Genomic DNA, 18,605 nt, shown 5'->3' with positions numbered 1-18,605 from the left:
TGCACTGCTACGGTCGGATTGACTGGAAACTCTGTTGATTTCTCTCCGCAGTCTACAGCGCATTTCGTCCAGCCTCTTTGGGAATTTGCATGCATTCCAGGGTAACAAACTAACAATGCCGCTTGTTACACTGACGCTGTGACCAAAACAAACAGACGAACTACATAAGCTTACCTTTTCCGGCTAAAAAAGGCAAATGGTGAGACTGCGCACCAACATGAAGAGTATACAATAGGCTACGGGCAACAATCAAACACTCTATATAAGCTTCTGCAAACTATTTCCACAAGAAATCGAGTTTCAACAAGATGGTGATGACCAACACGTAGTCACCAAGGCAAACTAACTTCTCAGACCTCAGCTCGTGTCAGCAAAACGAACGCGTGCTGAAAACCGTTTCACTTTTTACAGGGACGCCGTTTCATCTAGAATCGCCGTGTCATCCATACATGTCAAAGCTTTCGCCTGGCCGGAATTGGGAGAAGCTCCCGGGGGTCTCCACCTTCCCCAAGAATTGATCAATTCCTGCACGAACAACAAAAGATTCAGTACAGTAGCTTATATGCAAGTTTACGTGCTGTGTAATGATGGTATTCTGTTTGCCAAACGTACTTGGATTTGACATAACATTCGCATAGAAGGACATCTGGCCCAAACCGCCCGATGATTTAGAGCTGTTGTCGCTGTTGGATCCATACATCATACCACGGTTTTGCTCATGCTCCATATCCAAGTGACGATGCATCTCTGAGATCCTTTCGGGGTTGTGAGCTCTTGTGGCCATGTTCTGGTGAAGTGGCCCATCTGACTTAGGCTTCTTCTCGGTCGGGGACTCCTCGTCCGCCTCGGCCTCAGATTCAGCATTGTTTGGTAGAGAAGCAGCCTGCTTCCGCTTCGACCGTGCACGCCTGTTCTGGAACCAGTTGTAGACATTAGTCTCTGAGATCTGGCCATGCTGTGAGAGCTCTGCTGTGATATCTTTTATCTTTTGCTTGCTTGGTGTTCCATTTCCTTGGTCAAAAATGCTCTCAAGGATCTGCAGCTGCATCTGGGTTGGTGTCCAACGCTGCCTCGCTGTGATCTTGTGACCACCATGAACCATTAGAGGATCACAATACATATTACCAAGCCTCATTCCTGAGAAAAATGAAATCTCAGTTCAGCACAAAAGGAACTATCGGTTCGATCCACAACAAATACGGTAGAAACAAGAAAAATAAATTGAGAATGGGCAACGGGGCTCAGGAAACTCAAATGTTTGTGTCTTGGGAGTTGGTGCAATCTTTTAGTGGTATTAGATTGACTGAATTATATTATATATATATATTAAAAAAATCCTAGAGTGGTCGGAAATTCTTGTGAGGCCAGGTAGTAAAAATGAATAAACAGAAACTGCAAATGGGAAAAAAATATATGGTTAAGTTGTGAAGAAGAAATCTATTAAGTTGAGTATAAAGTATTGACTGATGCTCCAATACAGCATGGACAAGTATGCAACTGAACATGACTGTTTAAGTTATTATAATTGTATAATAATTAGTGTTTGACCTAGTAGAAAGATAATTAGATAAGTAAACATGTTACAAGATTCCTACATGTCAAGCATAAATTCTGCTGAACAGCAGAACATTGAAGAACAATAGAGGTGCACATGGGAACATGGCACGAAATGGTAATTGATCCTACACGACAAACTTGTGTCCCTAGATAATAAAGTATGCATTGTTAGCTATATTTCATTTGTGGTGCAGCATTTGAGCTCCCCTCTGTAACTTAATTAATGCTCACACTATTAGAGCATAAGTAACAAGGCCTGCGGCAACTATCATACAGTTTTTTTTTACAGTGTAACATAAGTAACAAGGCCCCAGCCATGAATATGACGTAGAGCCAACAAATCTTAAAGTCATTAACTCAACCAGTAAATGAAGTACCTCCCATGTATATTGTTGGCCCGATCTACTGTCAACTTCCTAATAAGTCATCAAATTGATGATATGGCACTTTCTTGTATTTCCTACAGTTCTCCATTTAGTTCACAAGCAACATGAAAATAATAAATGCATGAAATAAGTTTTTGAGGCGAGCTGTAGGGTAAATCCTACCAAACTGAAATTTATTAGCCAAACAATGGAGTTCACAAGCTCCAACCGCAAGCTCTAGTTTAGGCAAGCAATGGGGTGCTTTTACTGGCCGAGCCATTACACTAATCAAGAGGATGTCCATTACTATATTATCAATAGCTATAAGTATGCCAAGCAAACAAGAAACATAACAGGATCCTGCATAATTAATGATGGAAAATGACGCGCCATGAACCACAATCTCATCAACCGCCCACTGCATTACCATTGCAATCAATTCCTAACAACAAAAAATTATCAACGGATGAGGCACCATCTACGAGCATAAACAAAGTCAAAAGGTACTGTCACCACCAGTCGAAAACAACAGATTGAACTATACAGCACTAAAAAGAAAAGTTAAACCGATCCCAGTTATACTACCTCCAACGCTAAACATCATCTGTACAGATCTGATAGTAACCCATAACACCCGAATTTTGTTCATAAAGAAAGAAAGCGGGGTCCTTCAAAAAGTTGAGCCGTTTTCGCCCTTTATGCAGAAAGAGTAAACCGAACCATCAGCATGTGGTAGTTGCTAGTACAAGTGTACAGACCTGCGATGGAGTCCTGGTGCGCGGTGAGGGCGCGGTGCATCTCGACGAGTTGCTCGCAGATGGTGGCGTAGATGGAGATCTGCTTCCGGAGCACCTCCATCTGCTCGTCAGTCATGACCTTGACGTACCCCAGTGCCTCCACTCCGCCCCTCTCGTCCACCTGCTCGCCGGCCACGGCCACGGCCGCGGCGGTGGCCTTGTCCCACTCCATGGCTCCCCGCCGGCCCCTTGAGGAGGCACACAAAATTTCAGGAGAGAAAGAAGAACGGAATTTGGAAACATGGGCGGAGCCCCTGCCTTAATTTGGCGCAAGAAATTATGTACAGGTAAATTAAATCTGGCTGTTACGTGAAATGAGGAAGGAAAAAAGGAATGTTAACGTGATTTTGGGGGCGTTGGGTCGTCGTTTACCTCTTGGGACGGGGACTATCGCTCCGCGCTCGGGAGATTGGATCGATCGAGTCCACTGGCTCGTGCCGTCGCCTCGTCAAAACCTCAGCGGCTCAGCACCTCTGGATTGATCAGCAGCGGCGCTAAGGAAGTTGGGATGGATTGAGACGGCGGGCGGCCACGGCCACGCTGCTCAGCGGACAGCGGCTGAACCTACACGGCGGCGGCCGGCGGCGGAAGCCCGGGAGGGCCGGCGACTCCACGACTGGCCCGGCGCGGCTGCTTGAGGCCTGCCTCGCTGGGCGCTGGTCACCCTGCTGCCACGCCAACTCTGTCCGTCTGTGCCAAATTTCTTCACCTGTGTTCTCCCCAGTTTCTGGCTGGCAGGAGGAGAGGAGAAAGACGATCGGTTTCAAATTGAACTATGATGGAGTTGTGTGTGCGTCAGTGCGTGGATGGATTTGCGATAAGGAAGGGGATGAGTAGAACGGAAGTGTGGAGTGCGTAAAGGCAGGGGAAGAATGATGGTGGCGTGGGCATGTGAGGGGGGACGAAAGCTGAAGACGACTCCAGGTACTGTTGCTTGTCTTGTCTCGCTTCCAGGATCAACCAACTAATACCAGGTACTCCGTACTTAATTTATAGCACCGGCACGTCCATTAGACCGAATTGCCTGCGTAGCTGCGTGTCGAGAGATAAGATGCAACGCCATTCTGTTTGTCAACGCTGATGAAGAATATACAGCATGCATGGCCAACGAGATACTCCACAAGCCAATCATATATGATCGACACGGTGTCATGGACTACTCATTCGAAGTAGTAGAAAATGAAGAAGAGGAAGAACTCAGTTGTTTGTATATTTGCATTACGTGGACATACAAGTTAGCTATTGCGGACAGGTTGCCATGCACTTCTCCGTGGAGATTGATATACATTACGTAGTGGGATGTGTGGACGGATACATTAGTGGGATATATGGTAAAGGTACCATCCATGATCCATGCCTACTCCATTGGTGCAAGAGAAGCTGTACCCAATTCCATCCGCCGCTCATCATGCTTCATGCATGGAGCAGCAGCAGCACTCAGCTCAGGTCGATACTTGCAAAGTTCAAAACGAAAAAATAAAGCGTGTGCGCTCTCGACCGATAGGCAATCGATGGCTACGGAAGCAAGCCCCACTACCAAGTGCCGAAAAGCGAAAGGCGTGTGGAGAAAGATGGGGGAGAAAAGAAAAGACGTGCGTGGCATTTGACCCACGCCTGCCGGCAGCCGGCATGAGCTGAAAGAAAGAAGGAAAGAAAGACCTGCGATGGATGGGAGGCCGATGTGATGCTGCTTTTGGACCAAACGACACCCACATATGCACCGCACTCCGGCTCTCTCTCCCCTTCGCCGGAAATTCGGCCGCGCGTCGCTCTCGCTCGATCCAACGTGCGTCTGGGGGTAAATCATGGCTTGCAACGTGAGTCTGATGATGCTGCGTCGAAAAAAGAAAGAATTCAAGTCCGATACTGGTTCAAGAAAAGCAAAGGACTAATTTCTTTTGCACTCCGGAAAAAGAAAGGACATTGTAAAGGACAACCAGGCCGCTTAGCGCTAGCCGGTCTTGGCATGCACATGGTATGATGGTAACCTCAATTCTCTAATCCCTCTCGTTTAAAAAGCATTAACACCAGATTTTGTCATCATCCGCGCCGCGCCTGCGGATACAATGTCTAACCACTTCACTCCAAGGTCCTCTCTCTCTCTCTCTCTCTGTGGCTCTTCGTACCTGATTTTGTCCTTTGTGAGTATTTCTTTTCATTAACAAAGGTGTGGCATGGCTACGTACGTAGAATCAGCAAACATTTTCTTCGAAGTTTGGCCGCGCAGGAAAAAGATAATACTCCCAGTCCCAGCGGCACGCGCTAATAAGCTCCAGAACGTGCCAGGAGACCAGGACTCGGGAGGTTCCTGTCCCCTGGCCCGCAACGACGCGCTGCCGTGGATGCACGAAACCGACGCCATGCAAAGGCATTCGACGAGGCCGGCCCGTCCCGTGGTGGTCCGGGGAAGTGGATCTAGAACGACGGAAAAATTTAGAGGTTTTGATTTTCTACAGAAGCGATGCCATTTCGTGCTTCAGCAGCGACGGCCCAGCGGGCAGCGGTCGGCAGAGGAACAAAACTGCGGTTCATAGTAGTACGAACAAAAAGGCCTCCACGGGCCACGGCCTCGACGGATGGCACCCAACCCATGATCTCTTTCGAAAAGGAAACCGTGGTCAACCCGCAACGGGTGGCGCGACTCGGCCCCCCGAGCTCTGTCGCTCCGAGGCTTCAAAATCTCAGCATAAAGAGCCACGAGCCGCCGCCGCCGCCGGGAGAAATGGCGGCCGTGCGCTTCCCGCTGCGCGCTATCGTCTCCCACCCGCGTCCTCCGACCCGGCGCCTCCTCCTGCCGCTCCACGCCCACCTCCTCACCTCCGGCCGCCTCGCCTCCTCCCCGGCCACGCTCACATCTCTCGTCTCCCTCTACGCGCGCGTCCCGGCCCTCCACGCCCGCCTCCCGCTCCTCCTCTCCCCCACCTCCCCGCTCCCCTGCTTCAACGCCGGGCTCTCCCTGCCCCACCCTCTCGCGCTCTCCGTCTTCCGCCGCCTCCGCCTCGTCCACTCCCCCGACCCGTTCTCCTTCCCTCCGCTCGTCTCCTCCGCTCCGTCCCCGCACCACCTCGTCGCCATCCACGCGCTCTCCCTCCGCTGCGGCCTCGCCCACGACCTCTTCACCGCCAGCGCCCTGCTCCGTGCCTGCCTCAGGTTCGGCCTTGCCGACCACGCGCACCGCCTGTTTGACGAATTGCCCTTCCGGGACGTCGTGGTGTGGAACGCGATGCTCAATGGGTTTGCGAAGCTCGGATGCTTCGACCGTGCTATACAGTTCTTCCTGCAGATGAGGAGGGAGAGCGGCGTGCTGGAGATCAGCAGTTTCACCGTCACCGGAGTCCTGTCGGCCTGTACCGCGACAGCGGACTTGCAACGTGGGGCTGCAGTGCACGGAATGGTGGTGAAGTCTGGATTTGACCACGAGGCTTCGGTGTGTAACGCGTTGATGGATCTTTATGGCAAGTCCCATAAGGTGGCCAATGCAGCGGCATTGTTTGAGGGCATGGCAGAGAATGACAAGGACTTGTTCAGCTGGAACTCAATGCTGTCGGCATTGCAGTACTCGGCTGACCATGTGGGGACAATGAGGCTATTTGCAAGGATGAGGCGTGCCGCAATATGGCCGGATGCAGTGACTGTTGCGGCTGTTCTCCCTGCATGTGCACAAACTGCAGCCCTGAAGGTTGGGAGGGAGGTGCATGGGTACATTGTGACGAGCGGACTGGCTTGCGATGGTGCACTGGATGTATTTGCTTGTAACGCACTGGTTGACATGTATGCCAAGAGCGGTGCGCTGGATGAAGCATGCCGTGTATTTGATTGGATGAGCCAACAGGACGTGGCGTCATGGAATATTATGATCGATGGGTATGCATCCCATGGGCGTGGGCAAGAGGCACTGAAGTTGTTCCGCCAGATGACAGAGGTAGAAGGGCTGGTGCCAGATGAGGTAACCCTATTGGGCACAATGTCGGCTTGCAGCCACTCTGGGCTTGTCGAAGAAGGGAGGGGTTTTCTTAAGAGGATGAAAGAGGAGTTTGGTCTGGACCCACAGCTGGAGCACTATGCCTGTGTGACTGACATGCTTGGGCGAGCAGGAAGGCTGGATGAGGCAAGAAAGGTAGTACAAGAGGCAGGGGATGTAGGGGCTGGTGCATGGAGGACATATCTTGCAGCATGCCGGATGCATGGTGATAAAGAAAGGGCCCAAGAGGCAGCTAGGATGCTGATGACGACACAGGAGTCTGGGAGTGGTGGATGGGTGCTGCTAGCAAACACATTTGGTTGGGAGGGAAGCTTTAAGGAGCTGGAGGAGGTAAGGGGGGAGATGCGACGGCAAGGAGTGCAGAAGGCTTCACCTGGCTGCAGCTGGATTGAGGTGGGTGGAGGAAACAGCGGGAGTGCAACATTGATGCATGCTTTTGTTAGCGGTGATAAGGCACATCCTGAGGCTGACATGATCTATGAAATGCTGCACGTGTTGATAAGTTGGATGAGGGATTGCGGTGATTTGAGCATCATTACCCCATTATATGCAATTGAATGCTCATAACTGTTCATATGTTGTTACAAGCTAGCATCGGTATACTGTTTCTCAGCTATCAGAATGGTGCAGCATTGGATACTGATAGGCTTGGACCGTCAATACCAGCACTGAGACTTGGACCTGGCAACAGGGTTTCACCAAATATCATAGTTCCAGCCGCCAGTGCTCCAGCTCCAAGCCCCATTCCAAAGTTTGTTGCGCCATTCTGACCTGCATATTTTCTAGGTGGTATATTTATGTAGTTCTGTGGCACTTGATCCCTACCGGTATACTGTGGTGGAAAGAAGCTGGGGTATGAAGTTGGTGGCGGCAGTGATGGAACCATTGGGGGTTGGTAGCTGTAGCTACTTCCTGAAGGGGGTGGATCTGAGCGAGTTCTAGGAGTCACTGGCATGGCATTACTATAGTGATCGACATCTTTGGTACGGCCCCTGTAATGGTTGGAAGGCAATGGTGGATAACTGTAAACTGGACCATCCTCTATTGCTAATGTGATGCCGACCTGATCTGGGTACTTCAATCCTTCACCTGATCCTGCAAATCAACAGTTATATTTATAGGTTAAATATAACTGTATGTGAACCATATCAAAATAAATATGGTGTTGTAATTTTGAAACTCATCGTATTTCACTTGATCTATTTGTGAAACATAACCTTTTGATTGCAAGAGCTCGATCATAGATACTATGAGTATACTACCATTCCTACTAACTGATTTTCTTTTTTGCCACGTACTAACTTAAGATTTATTTGTTCTTCTGCTAACACCGTTATGTTTTAAGAAGCAATTAAAGTGTTAGTCATTTCTGTATGTTTTTAGCCTGACGATGGATCAAGCAGTCATGCTTTTTTGTACGAAAAATGTGGTGGTCATTTTCTGTACAAATTTAGGACGCATGTACCCATTTAAGATGCACCATGTACTTTTGTTATTGCTATCAGCCTATGTTGTTAGGATATTGCCTGGAAAATGGATATCATAAGACTTCTTGCAACATATCTGATTACCCAAATATTATTGGATTTCCTATTATTACTATTATTATTTTAATTCTGACAACTATTATAGTGTTATGTGCAAATGATTTTGCAAAATTATCTGTTCTACCTACACTCCGACAGCAAAAAATGTTTTGGTCAACATGTCAGATGGAAGATGCCAAATCAGATACTTCCGTTCTTGCAGAACAGAAATTTCTGTTTACCTGAAAACTGACCATTATCATCTTTCTCCTTGCAGATTCGGATGGATATATCCACAAACCCATGAGCTTTGTCTGACTTCTTCCTTCTAAGCTGGAAACTCCCAGTGTCCTCAGTAACACCAGAATGCTCCTCACTGCATGCAAATTTGTCAAGGTACTCTTTCATCTGGACAGTCACAGCTCCCTGGAGATGTTCCGTCAGAAAGATGGGCTCTCTCCTGTAGACTTCAACTGTCAGTTCCATCCGCTGCAGTGCCAGATCATGTTCTTCAACCGAGAGCGAGAACTTGGTGCCCCAATTTGCGTCCGAGTGTCCTGATGTATCAACCTTAGTGCAATACTTGCTGTTGGGATCAACCCATCCGACTGCAAACCACTGTGGCTTCAGCAATGATGATTTGCGGCCTAGACCACGTGCGGAGATTATGCAGAACTCGATTGATATTTTTGTCATCTCTACGGAGAGGGAAGGCGAGAAGGTAGTGGTATGTTGATGCAGACCAGGGGAAATGATGCGAGGTTTATCATCTCATAGGCATCCTTTACCTTGCTGCAAAGTTATTCCAAGACGATAATAGGAACTTCCATTCTATTTTGTTGCTTCCCTGTGGTAATGGAATCAATTCTGAAGTAGTGGCGCTAGGAGAGGGAAAAGCATAGTTGAAAGACGGTGGCAACAGAAGCATGTTTCTGTTCTCATTTTCCGTGCAAAGTGCTTCTTAATTCTGGAAAGTTGTCTTTGGACTAGTACTTCTTAATTCAGAGAGAGTACTAATTTACTGGAAAGGTCTTGTGGTTTGATTCTTCTATTAGTCTTGCTACTCAATACTGGGATAAGTTGTTCTCGGTAAAAAGAAGCGCTATCACAGCTAATCTTTGGGTTAGGTTAATCCTCCAGAAGATGTGCAAGTGAATGGCCGGCGCCCAGTGGCTAGATGTGGTTTGGATTGCCCAATTTCTGTAGTCTAGGAGAACCACTGTTTGCCTGTTTGGTCTGTTATTCCGTTTTGAGCTGTGATTTGTTAAGTCTAAATGAGTTTGCCCAGCTCGGTCTTTATATACTGTCGTTAATTATTACGTTGATCTGGTCCCCTTGTAATTATTGAGAATACTCCCTCGGTTGGGAAATGCAAGATGTGCTAACTTTGTACCAAGTCTAAATTTGTTCTATTCAACCAGTCATGATATATGTTATCACAGTATACTTAATCGATATTGTAGATATCAGTATATTTTTCTATAAACTTGGTTAAATTTAGGACAAAACTTAGAACATTTTATATTTACGAATGGAGGTAGTATTTCTTATCTTTCAAGCAGTAAGTTGAGTATAAGGCAGAAAGCGAAAGACCTTAATTTCACTGTGGCGTGGAAGAATCAGGTAACCGTTGTTTTTTCACTGTGCTATCACCCAAATTATTTAAATTGAACTGCTGATCTGTTAAGCAAAATGGCAGCAATTTTTATATTTTTTGAACAATTTGAGACGGTAGCTAAATGCTGGTTATTGTTTTTATTTTTTATGTGTGACCAGTACTCAAAGATAAAGGTTTGTGTGACTAGTACTCAAAGATTAGTGGTCTTTGGTATTTACTGTAACAGTCTGTTTGGCATCCATCATTTGGACATAGAATTCTGGAATTCATTTTGAATTTCAGAAGCCAACTTGTTTGGTTGGCACATAATTGGCCACAGGAATTCAATCTCAAATTTCATGAAATCACATTATAACTAACTCCAATTCCTCTCTAAAAGCTATCATTTCTCTGGATTTGTGTCTCACTGTACAAATTCATGTGGTAGACAAACATGATTTTTAAAATTTTTGAGATAGCCTAACACGTTTGCCAGTTGCCACGCCGCTTGTGATGCATGACTGCATCCTTGCCTATCATGGCAGCGGGCAGCCTGACTTGTATTTTGGCTCATTGTATCTCAAGAGGATATGGTTCCGAGACGCGCGAACCCTTCCGCTTGGACATCTGCCCGTGCTTGTCCTTGGGCGATGGTGTGTCCTTGTAAACGTAGCCTTCCCCTGCGTGAGTGCGTGACCACTTGGCCTGGTCCGATGCAGAAGCGCAAGAGACGATGATTTATTGGTACTGCGCTGCTTGTGCCTTGGTGATGTGATGCTTGCTTCCTCCGACTAACCACATGTACGTGCATATTCTACCGAGTCATAAATCTTCATGGTCCATTCCGTTCAACTAGGCAACTCGGTCCAATTAATTTCTGGTGGGTGTGCACCAGGAAGAAGCAAGAATGTTGGGTTTTTAGCAGAAAAAAAGTAGGCTGAACGGCAAAGTGACAGCGAGAGATGAGTTTCTAGATCGGATACGCAATAATTGGTTGGTGGGAGATTCAAAAGTATCATGGTTGTCAAAATTAATGATTCAAGCTCTGCCGAGTCCCAGATCTACATACAAGCACATGGAGAGATCAGGCGCGGCAGTTCATCTCAGAACTTCTCCATAATGTTTTGCTGTCGGTTTGGCTACACCAGGGACATGCACGCATGCTTTGACACCCTGCTGGCATGAGGCTTGCACTGTTGCACATCATCGCTTGTGATAATCAGATCCATGTATCGGTAGACAGTGGGCACAGAATCATGCATCATGGTTTGCTGTCCAATGCGCCCGATGATATGCTTATATAGTTGCTATCTGAATTCAAGAACTGACTACTGGGCCATCAAAATTCACAGATACGCCACCCAAATTACACCTGAACCAAGTAGGCAAATGGATCGAAATATTTTAAATACAGGTGACAATAATAAGGGCAGCAAACCCAGTCTAAGAGGTTAAGGTAGCCTGATGGTATATATGGGCAGGGCACTAGCTGCTGCGATTCTCATCCCTCCATACTTGCAGCAGCCAGGAGGCAAATTTAACATAACAGTGGCATTTGCACAGGCGGGCATGATGAACCATATATGCACCGATACAACTCGTACCTCCAGAGCTGCCACAAGGATTTAGTAGCTATTGTACAAGTCATGACACTATCTTCTTCGATATTTTTTTTTGACAGTAACTAATTTTTGCAGGCATTGCCGTTCGGTAGTCTCTGTAAATCAAACCAGAATAATTTGAGAATCAAGAAACCGCAGTTAATATGCATAGAAGTAAGCCCAAAACAGAAAAGGAACTGCATACTGGAAGCCACGTACTTAGAAGAGCAAGGTCAAATAGAAAATAATCCATGCTGCCATGGAAAACACTGCAAAAATGTGCACCCAGAACAAGATGGCGGCCGATTCTTTTCCACACCCTCTCAGGTTTGCAACAGCACCTGTAAACAGAACAATCTTATTATCAGATCTCATAATGCGGTTTGCTAACATGCAGCACATGGCGCCCCCACACCCACTGTTTTACAGATCTCAACAAACAAAACATTATGAGAGGAATCTTGAAACATGAGCACATGATGGTAAGTGATAAGCAGCGGCCCTTATTATCTCATACCTGACAAAACTGATGTGGGCATAGAATGCTGCAGTAGTAGGACAAACTTGAACATTTTGTCATCTTTGGGAATGAAACCGAGTTTATCAACTAGCAAGACAATGCCAACCCCAGCAATAGGAACCAAGACCAACCGTGCAAAAATAATTGCAATGGTGGTTCGCATACCAAGTCTCTTACTTCCTTCACCAGGACCTGGTGAATAAACAACGGCTAGTGTTTGAGATCTGGATAAATGCATCTCAAGACCATTACAGGGTTCGATCTGGCAGCAGTTTCGATGGAAATAGATACTTACCATCAACAAGGTTGCCTCCCACAGCAAGCAAAATGCATGGGATCATAGCTTCCCTGAAAATGTGTGACAGAATTTAGAAAAACGAAATCATTGTCCCTATGTTTACTTCTATAATTTAACTGGCATGAGGTCTATGTTTTGGAAATTGAATCTGACAGGAAGATGCAAATACCCAAGAATGAGACAGCTGTCTGTGAAGAAGAATAGAGGTGCATCGTCCGTGAATATCAAACCCTTCAAGAATGGAACAACACCGATGCCAATTGCAAAAACCTGTTCCATAGTGTAAAATAATTTTCATGGCACATCAGGAAGAGATATTTTTCTGTAATAATTGCCAGTAGAATACATTCACATGAGTACATACAGAGGCAATAATTGGTGGCTGAAGAAGCTGCTTGTCTTTTAGGAATTTAACCACGCATCTAACATAGCCAATTATCTGTGACAATAGAACACAATTATTTAATTTCACATGGGGATGTAAGTGCAACAAATTAAAATAGAAATCACTGCTAACATTTCTTACCTTTGATCCTAGAGAAGTAGCACCTTTTTTGTCCCCCTCAACAGATAACAAAGGCTCATTCTCAGGTACAGTACTATTCCGAGTGCTTGTTGGATATTTACCTAGTTCAGGCAACGTATTCTCTCCAGATGCCATAACTGGAAGTTTCTCCTCTTCACCATCAAAGGTCTCTCCTGGTGGTGGAGAAAGCATCTTGAACACATACGTGTAAACAATAATCGCACCAACCTGCCTCACGTGAAGAATTCATTCAGCAAATGATCTCAGTTGTTATTCATATTCTTCTAAAATGCTGAGCTATTCTCTTTATATTGCATGCTAGTCATTCTGACTTAGTGGCTTGTAAGTAAAACACTGAACACATGCACCCATGGAAAAGAAAAAACACATACCCATTGACCAAATGAGATATATGCATTTCCGTCTTGGCTGCATTTATCAGAATCACCAAAAGGATTGGATGGATCGCGACATAATGCTGCAATGAGAACCAGAGGTATATTTCCAATATTTCCTGTGTCAAAAAAATAAGGGGTAATATCAGTATCAGCTAGAAGATCATAAATGAAATGCAACCTTTCTTCAGGAAGAAAAACAAGCACCTATTCCAATGTGTATAACAGTGAACTTGAAGTACGGATAAGGAGGCCGAATGATAGACGCCACCACAAAGCCAATGAGAGAACCGGACACAGCACCTACAACGATATTTACTGGAATATACCACCTACAAAGTACAAAAAAGGGAGAAATGTTATAAATAGGAAGAACACAATCACAAAAGGCATTATGTCATCGTACACAAACAGCTACGACAAGATTGGATGACATGAAAGATGAAGTTCAACTAACGAGATGAATATTGCCGGTAACAAACAAATATGGTAAAGACCTCTAGGTAAATTAATGCACTGGAATAGTGCTATGGCCCGTGTTTGGGGCGGTAGGGAATCGGCTAGGGTTGAGGAGGGGATGGGAGGGGGTCGAGGGACGTTCTTGCCCTAGGCCAAGATAGAAGAGTTGTTCTTCTAATACTTTCTTGATTAATTCCTCATAGATGGTTCTCTTTATATTGATTTATGATGGACTTACAGTCCAATCTAAGTAACAAATGGTAGATTTTATCTCCAAGGCCATCCACAAAGGCTGACTCTTGATTGACTCTTATTGAAATTTGATGGTGTGAAAGAAAGAGAAATAGGAGAGAGAAGAGAATTGACTCTTCGTGAAGAGTCAGACTCTTAAGGCAAGAATCGACTAAGAGTCAGCTATGAGTCAACATATTCACCATTGTACGTCATCGCATTTAATACTAACAGATCATCTATGGTAAGTCTAAAAACACAAGTCACACAACCCATTGTATATATTATTATCTCGTCAACTCTAAATGACGTGGAGAGTCAATACTGACTGTACTACTGTTGATGCCCTAATTTTCTTAAGGCTCAAGCTAAAAGATATCTTCCTAACATAAATGATAAACTTCTTAACTAAGAGATCACGGGGATACTCTCCCTAACTTGGTGTTGGGTGGGCCATGTACTATTAGTAGATGACAAATAATGTCTCTAGTTATAGAAATATTTCAGTATATTATTAGAAAGAAGTGCTGCTATAAAAATAGTCCAGAAACTCTTGATTCAATTCCATTCCAACCCTAAAAAACCAACTGGAACCAATTAATCCCTACTACATATTTCCTTCACTCTTGGATGGTACCCTGTTTGCCTTTCTTGAAACTTAGGTCATGGGAGTTACTTTGTTATATTTGGAAGTTCCAGGCTTAATTTTGTCAGGAAATTCAGCAATAGTAAAATTACACAATGATACTTTGAGTAATAAAAATCTAATTAATATTAACAACAACTCAGTCAGTAGCTCACACGACAAAATTAAAGACATAATATAGACAGGGCATTCAACAAGGCATAGGAGAAGACTGAATTACTAAATCATTAGAAAAGAGAGTAATAAATCATCCAAAAGCAATCCTCACCACTGCAGCAACTTCTCGATCGTGATTGCGCTACCCAGTTGGGAAAATATAAGGCAAGGAAGCAGAAGTGAGAACACAAGCTGCACCAAACAGTAAGAATGTAAGCACACTGTCAAGTAGCTTATACCTTCCTACTCTGGACAAACACCATATTTCAAGCTCACAGTGCGGCTATAGGTCTCATTAGCAAGGCATTTATCACAAAGAGAATAAAGAAAGCTCACCCCGTTGAGAAGCTTGCGGCCGTTGGGCTGGAGGATGTTGACGTACTTGGTGGCCATGAGGAAACCCATGAAGCAGACGGTGAATACCTTGGCGATGGGCATCACGGCGTACTTGAGCATGGACAGCACCGACGTCTGTGAGGAACCTCCCTGCGCCGCTGTGACCAGCGCCTCCAGCAGCGACCTCCTCTCCATCATGGCTGACCCGGACTAGACTTAAGTCTTCTCTCTCCTTCCCTCAATTCTGCGATTAAAAACGACTTAGAAGGCAAAATATAGGAGCAACAGCAGGAAAATCGGAGGAGAGCTTTTGGTGTTGGTTGTTCTAAAGATAGCCCAACTGGAATACCCACAACCCAGCGTGACGAATTAACCAAAGTAGCCACGACGAAACTTGCACTAACTAACTTCCCGTTCGCGCAAAACCTCGCGTCCACTGATGCATGAGGAGAAGAGTTTCAGATCGAATTGGGGAAAAAAGCTAGGGGGAGAAGAAACCCAACTAGATTCCAAACAGCTCGACAGTTACAAATGACGGTACCAGATTCTGAAGAGCGTCGGTGTTCACTACCCCCAAATTCGAATAATCGCGTAGGGCGATTCCCCTAGAGCTACGTAAGCATCCGCCTGCTCCGTTCGATTCGTCACGCCACGACCAACTCAACAGTTTCGACCGCACGGAAACCCACCCCGAGGGAACTTCAGAGCTCAGACGCAACTAAAAACCACAAATCGACACTTAAGATAAGGATAATCCAATGCGAGAGAGCGGGGTCCACGACGACGACCTCCATCCCCCGAGCTCTGCGCCTCCCAATGCCGAAAAACAAAGAGCAAGTCAGACAAACGAGACGGGGATCAGCGAGAGAACCCACCGCGAAGTCGAGGAGGGGACTTGCGCCTGCTCGGGGGTCGGGGAGGGGCGGAGTGAGCGTAGCCGAGCCCGCGGGAGGCAGTCCTGCCGACCAAACCCCCGCTCCGTGAGGGTTCGAGGATTAAGAGCGTGATTAAGGTGAAGCCGGAGTAGTGAATGGCGGGGGGCTTTGCTTTTGGAGGCAAGTCGGGTGGGGGAGACCGGGAGGGGAGGGAGGGATGAATCTGGCAGGCAGGCCTCCGAAGGGGAAACGACGAGATGAGTCGCGTCGAGGCGTGGCCAGGGTGGGTGTGATTTGGTTTCTTTTCCCTTTTTTCTGTTCGGATGGGCGCGTTTTTATATCCGTTTTGGAGTCCGTAATTGCCAGGAGCGAGTGATCCACACTCTGACGCTCGCTCCGTACGTGGTCATCGAATCGGGGCCAGGTGGCAGCCAAGTGCCCACGATTTGTTTATTTTACCGGTTGGGTTTTCCTTTCTTTTATTTTGAGAAAAAGGGTTTCCTTTTTTTTACTTCGTAATTAAAAACCTCGCGTATGCTCACAAATATATATGGAAAAACTGAACTGAAAAATGTCAGAGGTTTTTTTGTGTGAAAATTGTCGGTTAGCATTTCGGGTCAAACCCTCCACACGAATAGTACAACCTCCAAATCCTGTAGACCGCTTGACGACATCTTGGTGGCGAGTTTTGTCTCTGCAGAGTATAGAGTCGGGGAATGACGTTGCATCTATTTGTCGCTTCGGTGTTAATGAGGTGTTAGGGTTTGCATCCACATCGACACAGGTGCTCTTTGTAGCTCTTTTGTACATATTGCCACATCCATCCTCTATCAAGTTGATGTATATTTGTCGCTTCGGCGTTGATGGGGTGCTAGGGTTTGCATCCACATTGAGACATGTGTACTCTTCTGTAAATTTTTTGTGCTCGTTGCCACATCCATCCTCTATCACGTTGATGTATATTTGTCGCTTCGGCGTTGACGAGATGCAAGGGTTTGCGTCCACATAGAGACGGGTGTACTCCTTATAAGTCTTGGAGACCATAAATTGTACTTCTACCTGTTTGTACTCATGTAGCTATCTTCAAGAAGACTAGGACTTGAATAGAACATGTAACTCACCTTCGAATATAGAGACTTGTAAGTCCTTTAGTTGATCTGGGTGTCTTAGATTTAGGGCCTCTTTGGATCACAGGAATCCTAGAACACAGGAACAGAAAAAAAAATACAGGAATTAAAAACACAGGATTTGGTAGCAGATGTTGTTTGGTTGAACCACAAGAAAAATACATGAATTTGGTTTAGAGAGTAGTAGATGTCATGTTTGTTATAGAGACAAAGGAATTTTTCAAGAGGTCTAACGTCTTGCTAGAATTACTATAGGATTGGGGTGTAGAAAATCAATCCATAGGAATTTTAAAGGATCAATTTCTTTCAACCAAAGAGACTATTTAGAAAAAATTCCTATGGGTTGAAGCCCTACAAAATTCCTTTGGAGTTTCTTCGATACAAAGAAGGCATTTAGATTTGAAAGTTTCCATAGAGGATGGGTGTGACAATGAAAGTGGAATAGAATATGATCATTTGGCATTTATTGTGGGTCCTAGTTTAGGATCCGAGACAAACGTTTTGCACTAGTTGTAGAGACAGCGTGTGGGTTTCAACCTAGGGCCTCTTTTCAATAGGAACCAAGGTAGACACAAATGGGACGAACATGCAAATTGACATGTCGCTAACGTATATAACTCCAGTAAACAAAAAAGTGTTATGAATAATAGTTCCTTTATATATTGGCTGAGCCATGAGTCTCGTATGGCGTAGCCGAGCTTAAAGCGCAGACAAGCAAGAGTCAAGCCGAGCTCAAGAGCCAACAAGGATGAGAAAAGTCAACTCAAGGTAGTCGAAGCAATACAAACAAACTGAAGCTTTCAGAAAAGACTAGGATTTTGGAGGTTAAAATTTTACTCTAGGATGTTTTTCGTAGAACTTGTTTAAGAGGGAATCAATCAAGCTTGATCAATCATTAACAAGCAATGCCAACTCAGCGGACATTGATCAGGGGATGCAAAAATAATGCTTCGGCATCAATTACGTGTCAGGCCTTTTGTTTTTCTCGGAAGTAGTGTCCCCGGGAGGATTTCATTGTTGGGAACAAAACCGCAACAACGGAACAAGGCCTTTCGCTTCATCTTGTGTATATATCCACAGTTCTGTACAAATAGAATGCATTCAGGATCAAGTTAACACGAAAGTAGGCCATGAAAATTATGGTAAACGTATGTAATCCAGTTCGTTCTGGACAGTAAAGGAAGAAATTTTCAGATAGACATTTCCTTTTCATTCATCACGAGAAGGTCAATCAAAAGAACTAAAAGCGGGAAGCCTCGTACGATGCTTCCCAGACGCGGTGCCACCATCTAAAACTCCCGTCGACAGTAAAAGAGAGACCTCTGATTGCACACAACAACACAGTGCCACAGTGGGAGTAGAGCACTAGCAAAAGCTCAAGTTTTCTTCCTGCTGCTTTCATCAATGTGATACTTGTTTACGTGTGAGATAACAGGAGGCATCTCTGTCCCCATCGGAGCTGCCGTAGCTATCGTAATGATTTTATCTTTTCTTTCATGGGCAGAGCCATCATAATTTGAAACCATCGGATTAATTCATAATCTAATTAACTTCTGATCGAGATGGTTGTTGACAGAATGGAGACAATTCTTATTTTCCAAGTTTCAACAT

The 18,605-nt window shown here is 45.4% G+C and overlaps 4 protein-coding genes across 9 annotated transcripts; 1 reads left to right on the top strand and 3 right to left on the bottom strand.

Moving 5' to 3' along the window:
- Positions 1 to 102: 102 nt before the first annotated feature.
- LOC100837241 (WUSCHEL-related homeobox 8) lies at positions 103 to 3,692 on the bottom strand. The gene is made up of 4 exons (XM_003564438.4): positions 3,092 to 3,692; positions 2,681 to 2,907; positions 613 to 1,137; positions 103 to 525 (listed from the first exon to the last, which is right to left on the bottom strand). The coding sequence occupies exons 2-4, from the start codon at positions 2,889 to 2,891 to the stop codon at positions 440 to 442; spliced, it is 822 nt and encodes a 273-aa protein (XP_003564486.1). The 5' UTR covers positions 2,892 to 2,907; positions 3,092 to 3,692; the 3' UTR covers positions 103 to 439.
- Positions 3,693 to 5,441: 1,749 nt separating this feature from the next.
- Positions 5,442 to 7,268, top strand: LOC104583342 (pentatricopeptide repeat-containing protein At3g14730). Its single transcript, XM_010235231.2, has one exon. The coding sequence runs from the start codon at positions 5,442 to 5,444 to the stop codon at positions 7,266 to 7,268; it is 1,827 nt and encodes a 608-aa protein (XP_010233533.1).
- LOC100836938 lies at positions 7,217 to 8,946 on the bottom strand. 2 transcript variants are annotated; one of them, XM_024458417.1, is made up of 2 exons: positions 8,470 to 8,946; positions 7,217 to 7,796 (listed from the first exon to the last, which is right to left on the bottom strand). In XM_024458417.1, exons 1-2 carry the CDS (start codon positions 8,921 to 8,923, stop codon positions 7,318 to 7,320), a joined length of 933 nt encoding a protein of 310 aa, XP_024314185.1. In that variant the 5' UTR covers positions 8,924 to 8,946; the 3' UTR covers positions 7,217 to 7,317. The 2 variants fall into 2 exon arrangements, with proteins under 2 accessions (XP_024314185.1, XP_010232489.1); XM_010234187.3 differs by having other exon boundaries at positions 8,482 to 8,946.
- A 1,883-nt stretch (positions 8,947 to 10,829) lies between these two features.
- LOC100836625 (protein PIN-LIKES 6) lies at positions 10,830 to 16,170 on the bottom strand. Of its 5 annotated transcripts, XM_024458416.1 has the most exons (13): positions 15,534 to 15,691; positions 15,346 to 15,428; positions 14,993 to 15,236; positions 14,769 to 14,848; positions 13,372 to 13,496; positions 13,162 to 13,283; positions 12,770 to 12,997; positions 12,608 to 12,682; positions 12,413 to 12,513; positions 12,241 to 12,293; positions 11,943 to 12,137; positions 11,645 to 11,766; positions 10,830 to 11,541 (listed from the first exon to the last, which is right to left on the bottom strand). In XM_024458416.1, exons 3-12 carry the CDS (start codon positions 15,188 to 15,190, stop codon positions 11,645 to 11,647), a joined length of 1,299 nt encoding a protein of 432 aa, XP_024314184.1. In that variant the 5' UTR covers positions 15,191 to 15,236; positions 15,346 to 15,428; positions 15,534 to 15,691; the 3' UTR covers positions 10,830 to 11,541. The 5 variants fall into 5 exon arrangements, with proteins under 5 accessions (XP_024314184.1, XP_010232486.1, XP_003564484.1 ...); XM_010234184.3 differs by lacking the exons at positions 15,346 to 15,428; positions 15,534 to 15,691 and adding an exon at positions 15,868 to 16,170 and having other exon boundaries at positions 11,631 to 11,766; XM_003564436.4 differs by lacking the exons at positions 15,346 to 15,428; positions 15,534 to 15,691 and adding an exon at positions 15,868 to 16,170.
- Positions 16,171 to 18,605: the final 2,435 nt, after the last annotated feature.

The sequence above is a fragment of the Brachypodium distachyon genome, chromosome 2, assembly GCF_000005505.3.
Source record: "Brachypodium distachyon strain Bd21 chromosome 2, Brachypodium_distachyon_v3.0, whole genome shotgun sequence".
NCBI classification, from domain to species: Eukaryota; Viridiplantae; Streptophyta; class Magnoliopsida; order Poales; family Poaceae; genus Brachypodium; species Brachypodium distachyon.
The sequence above is the reverse complement of the archived record's forward strand: the minus strand, read 5'-3'. Positions and strand labels throughout refer to the sequence as shown.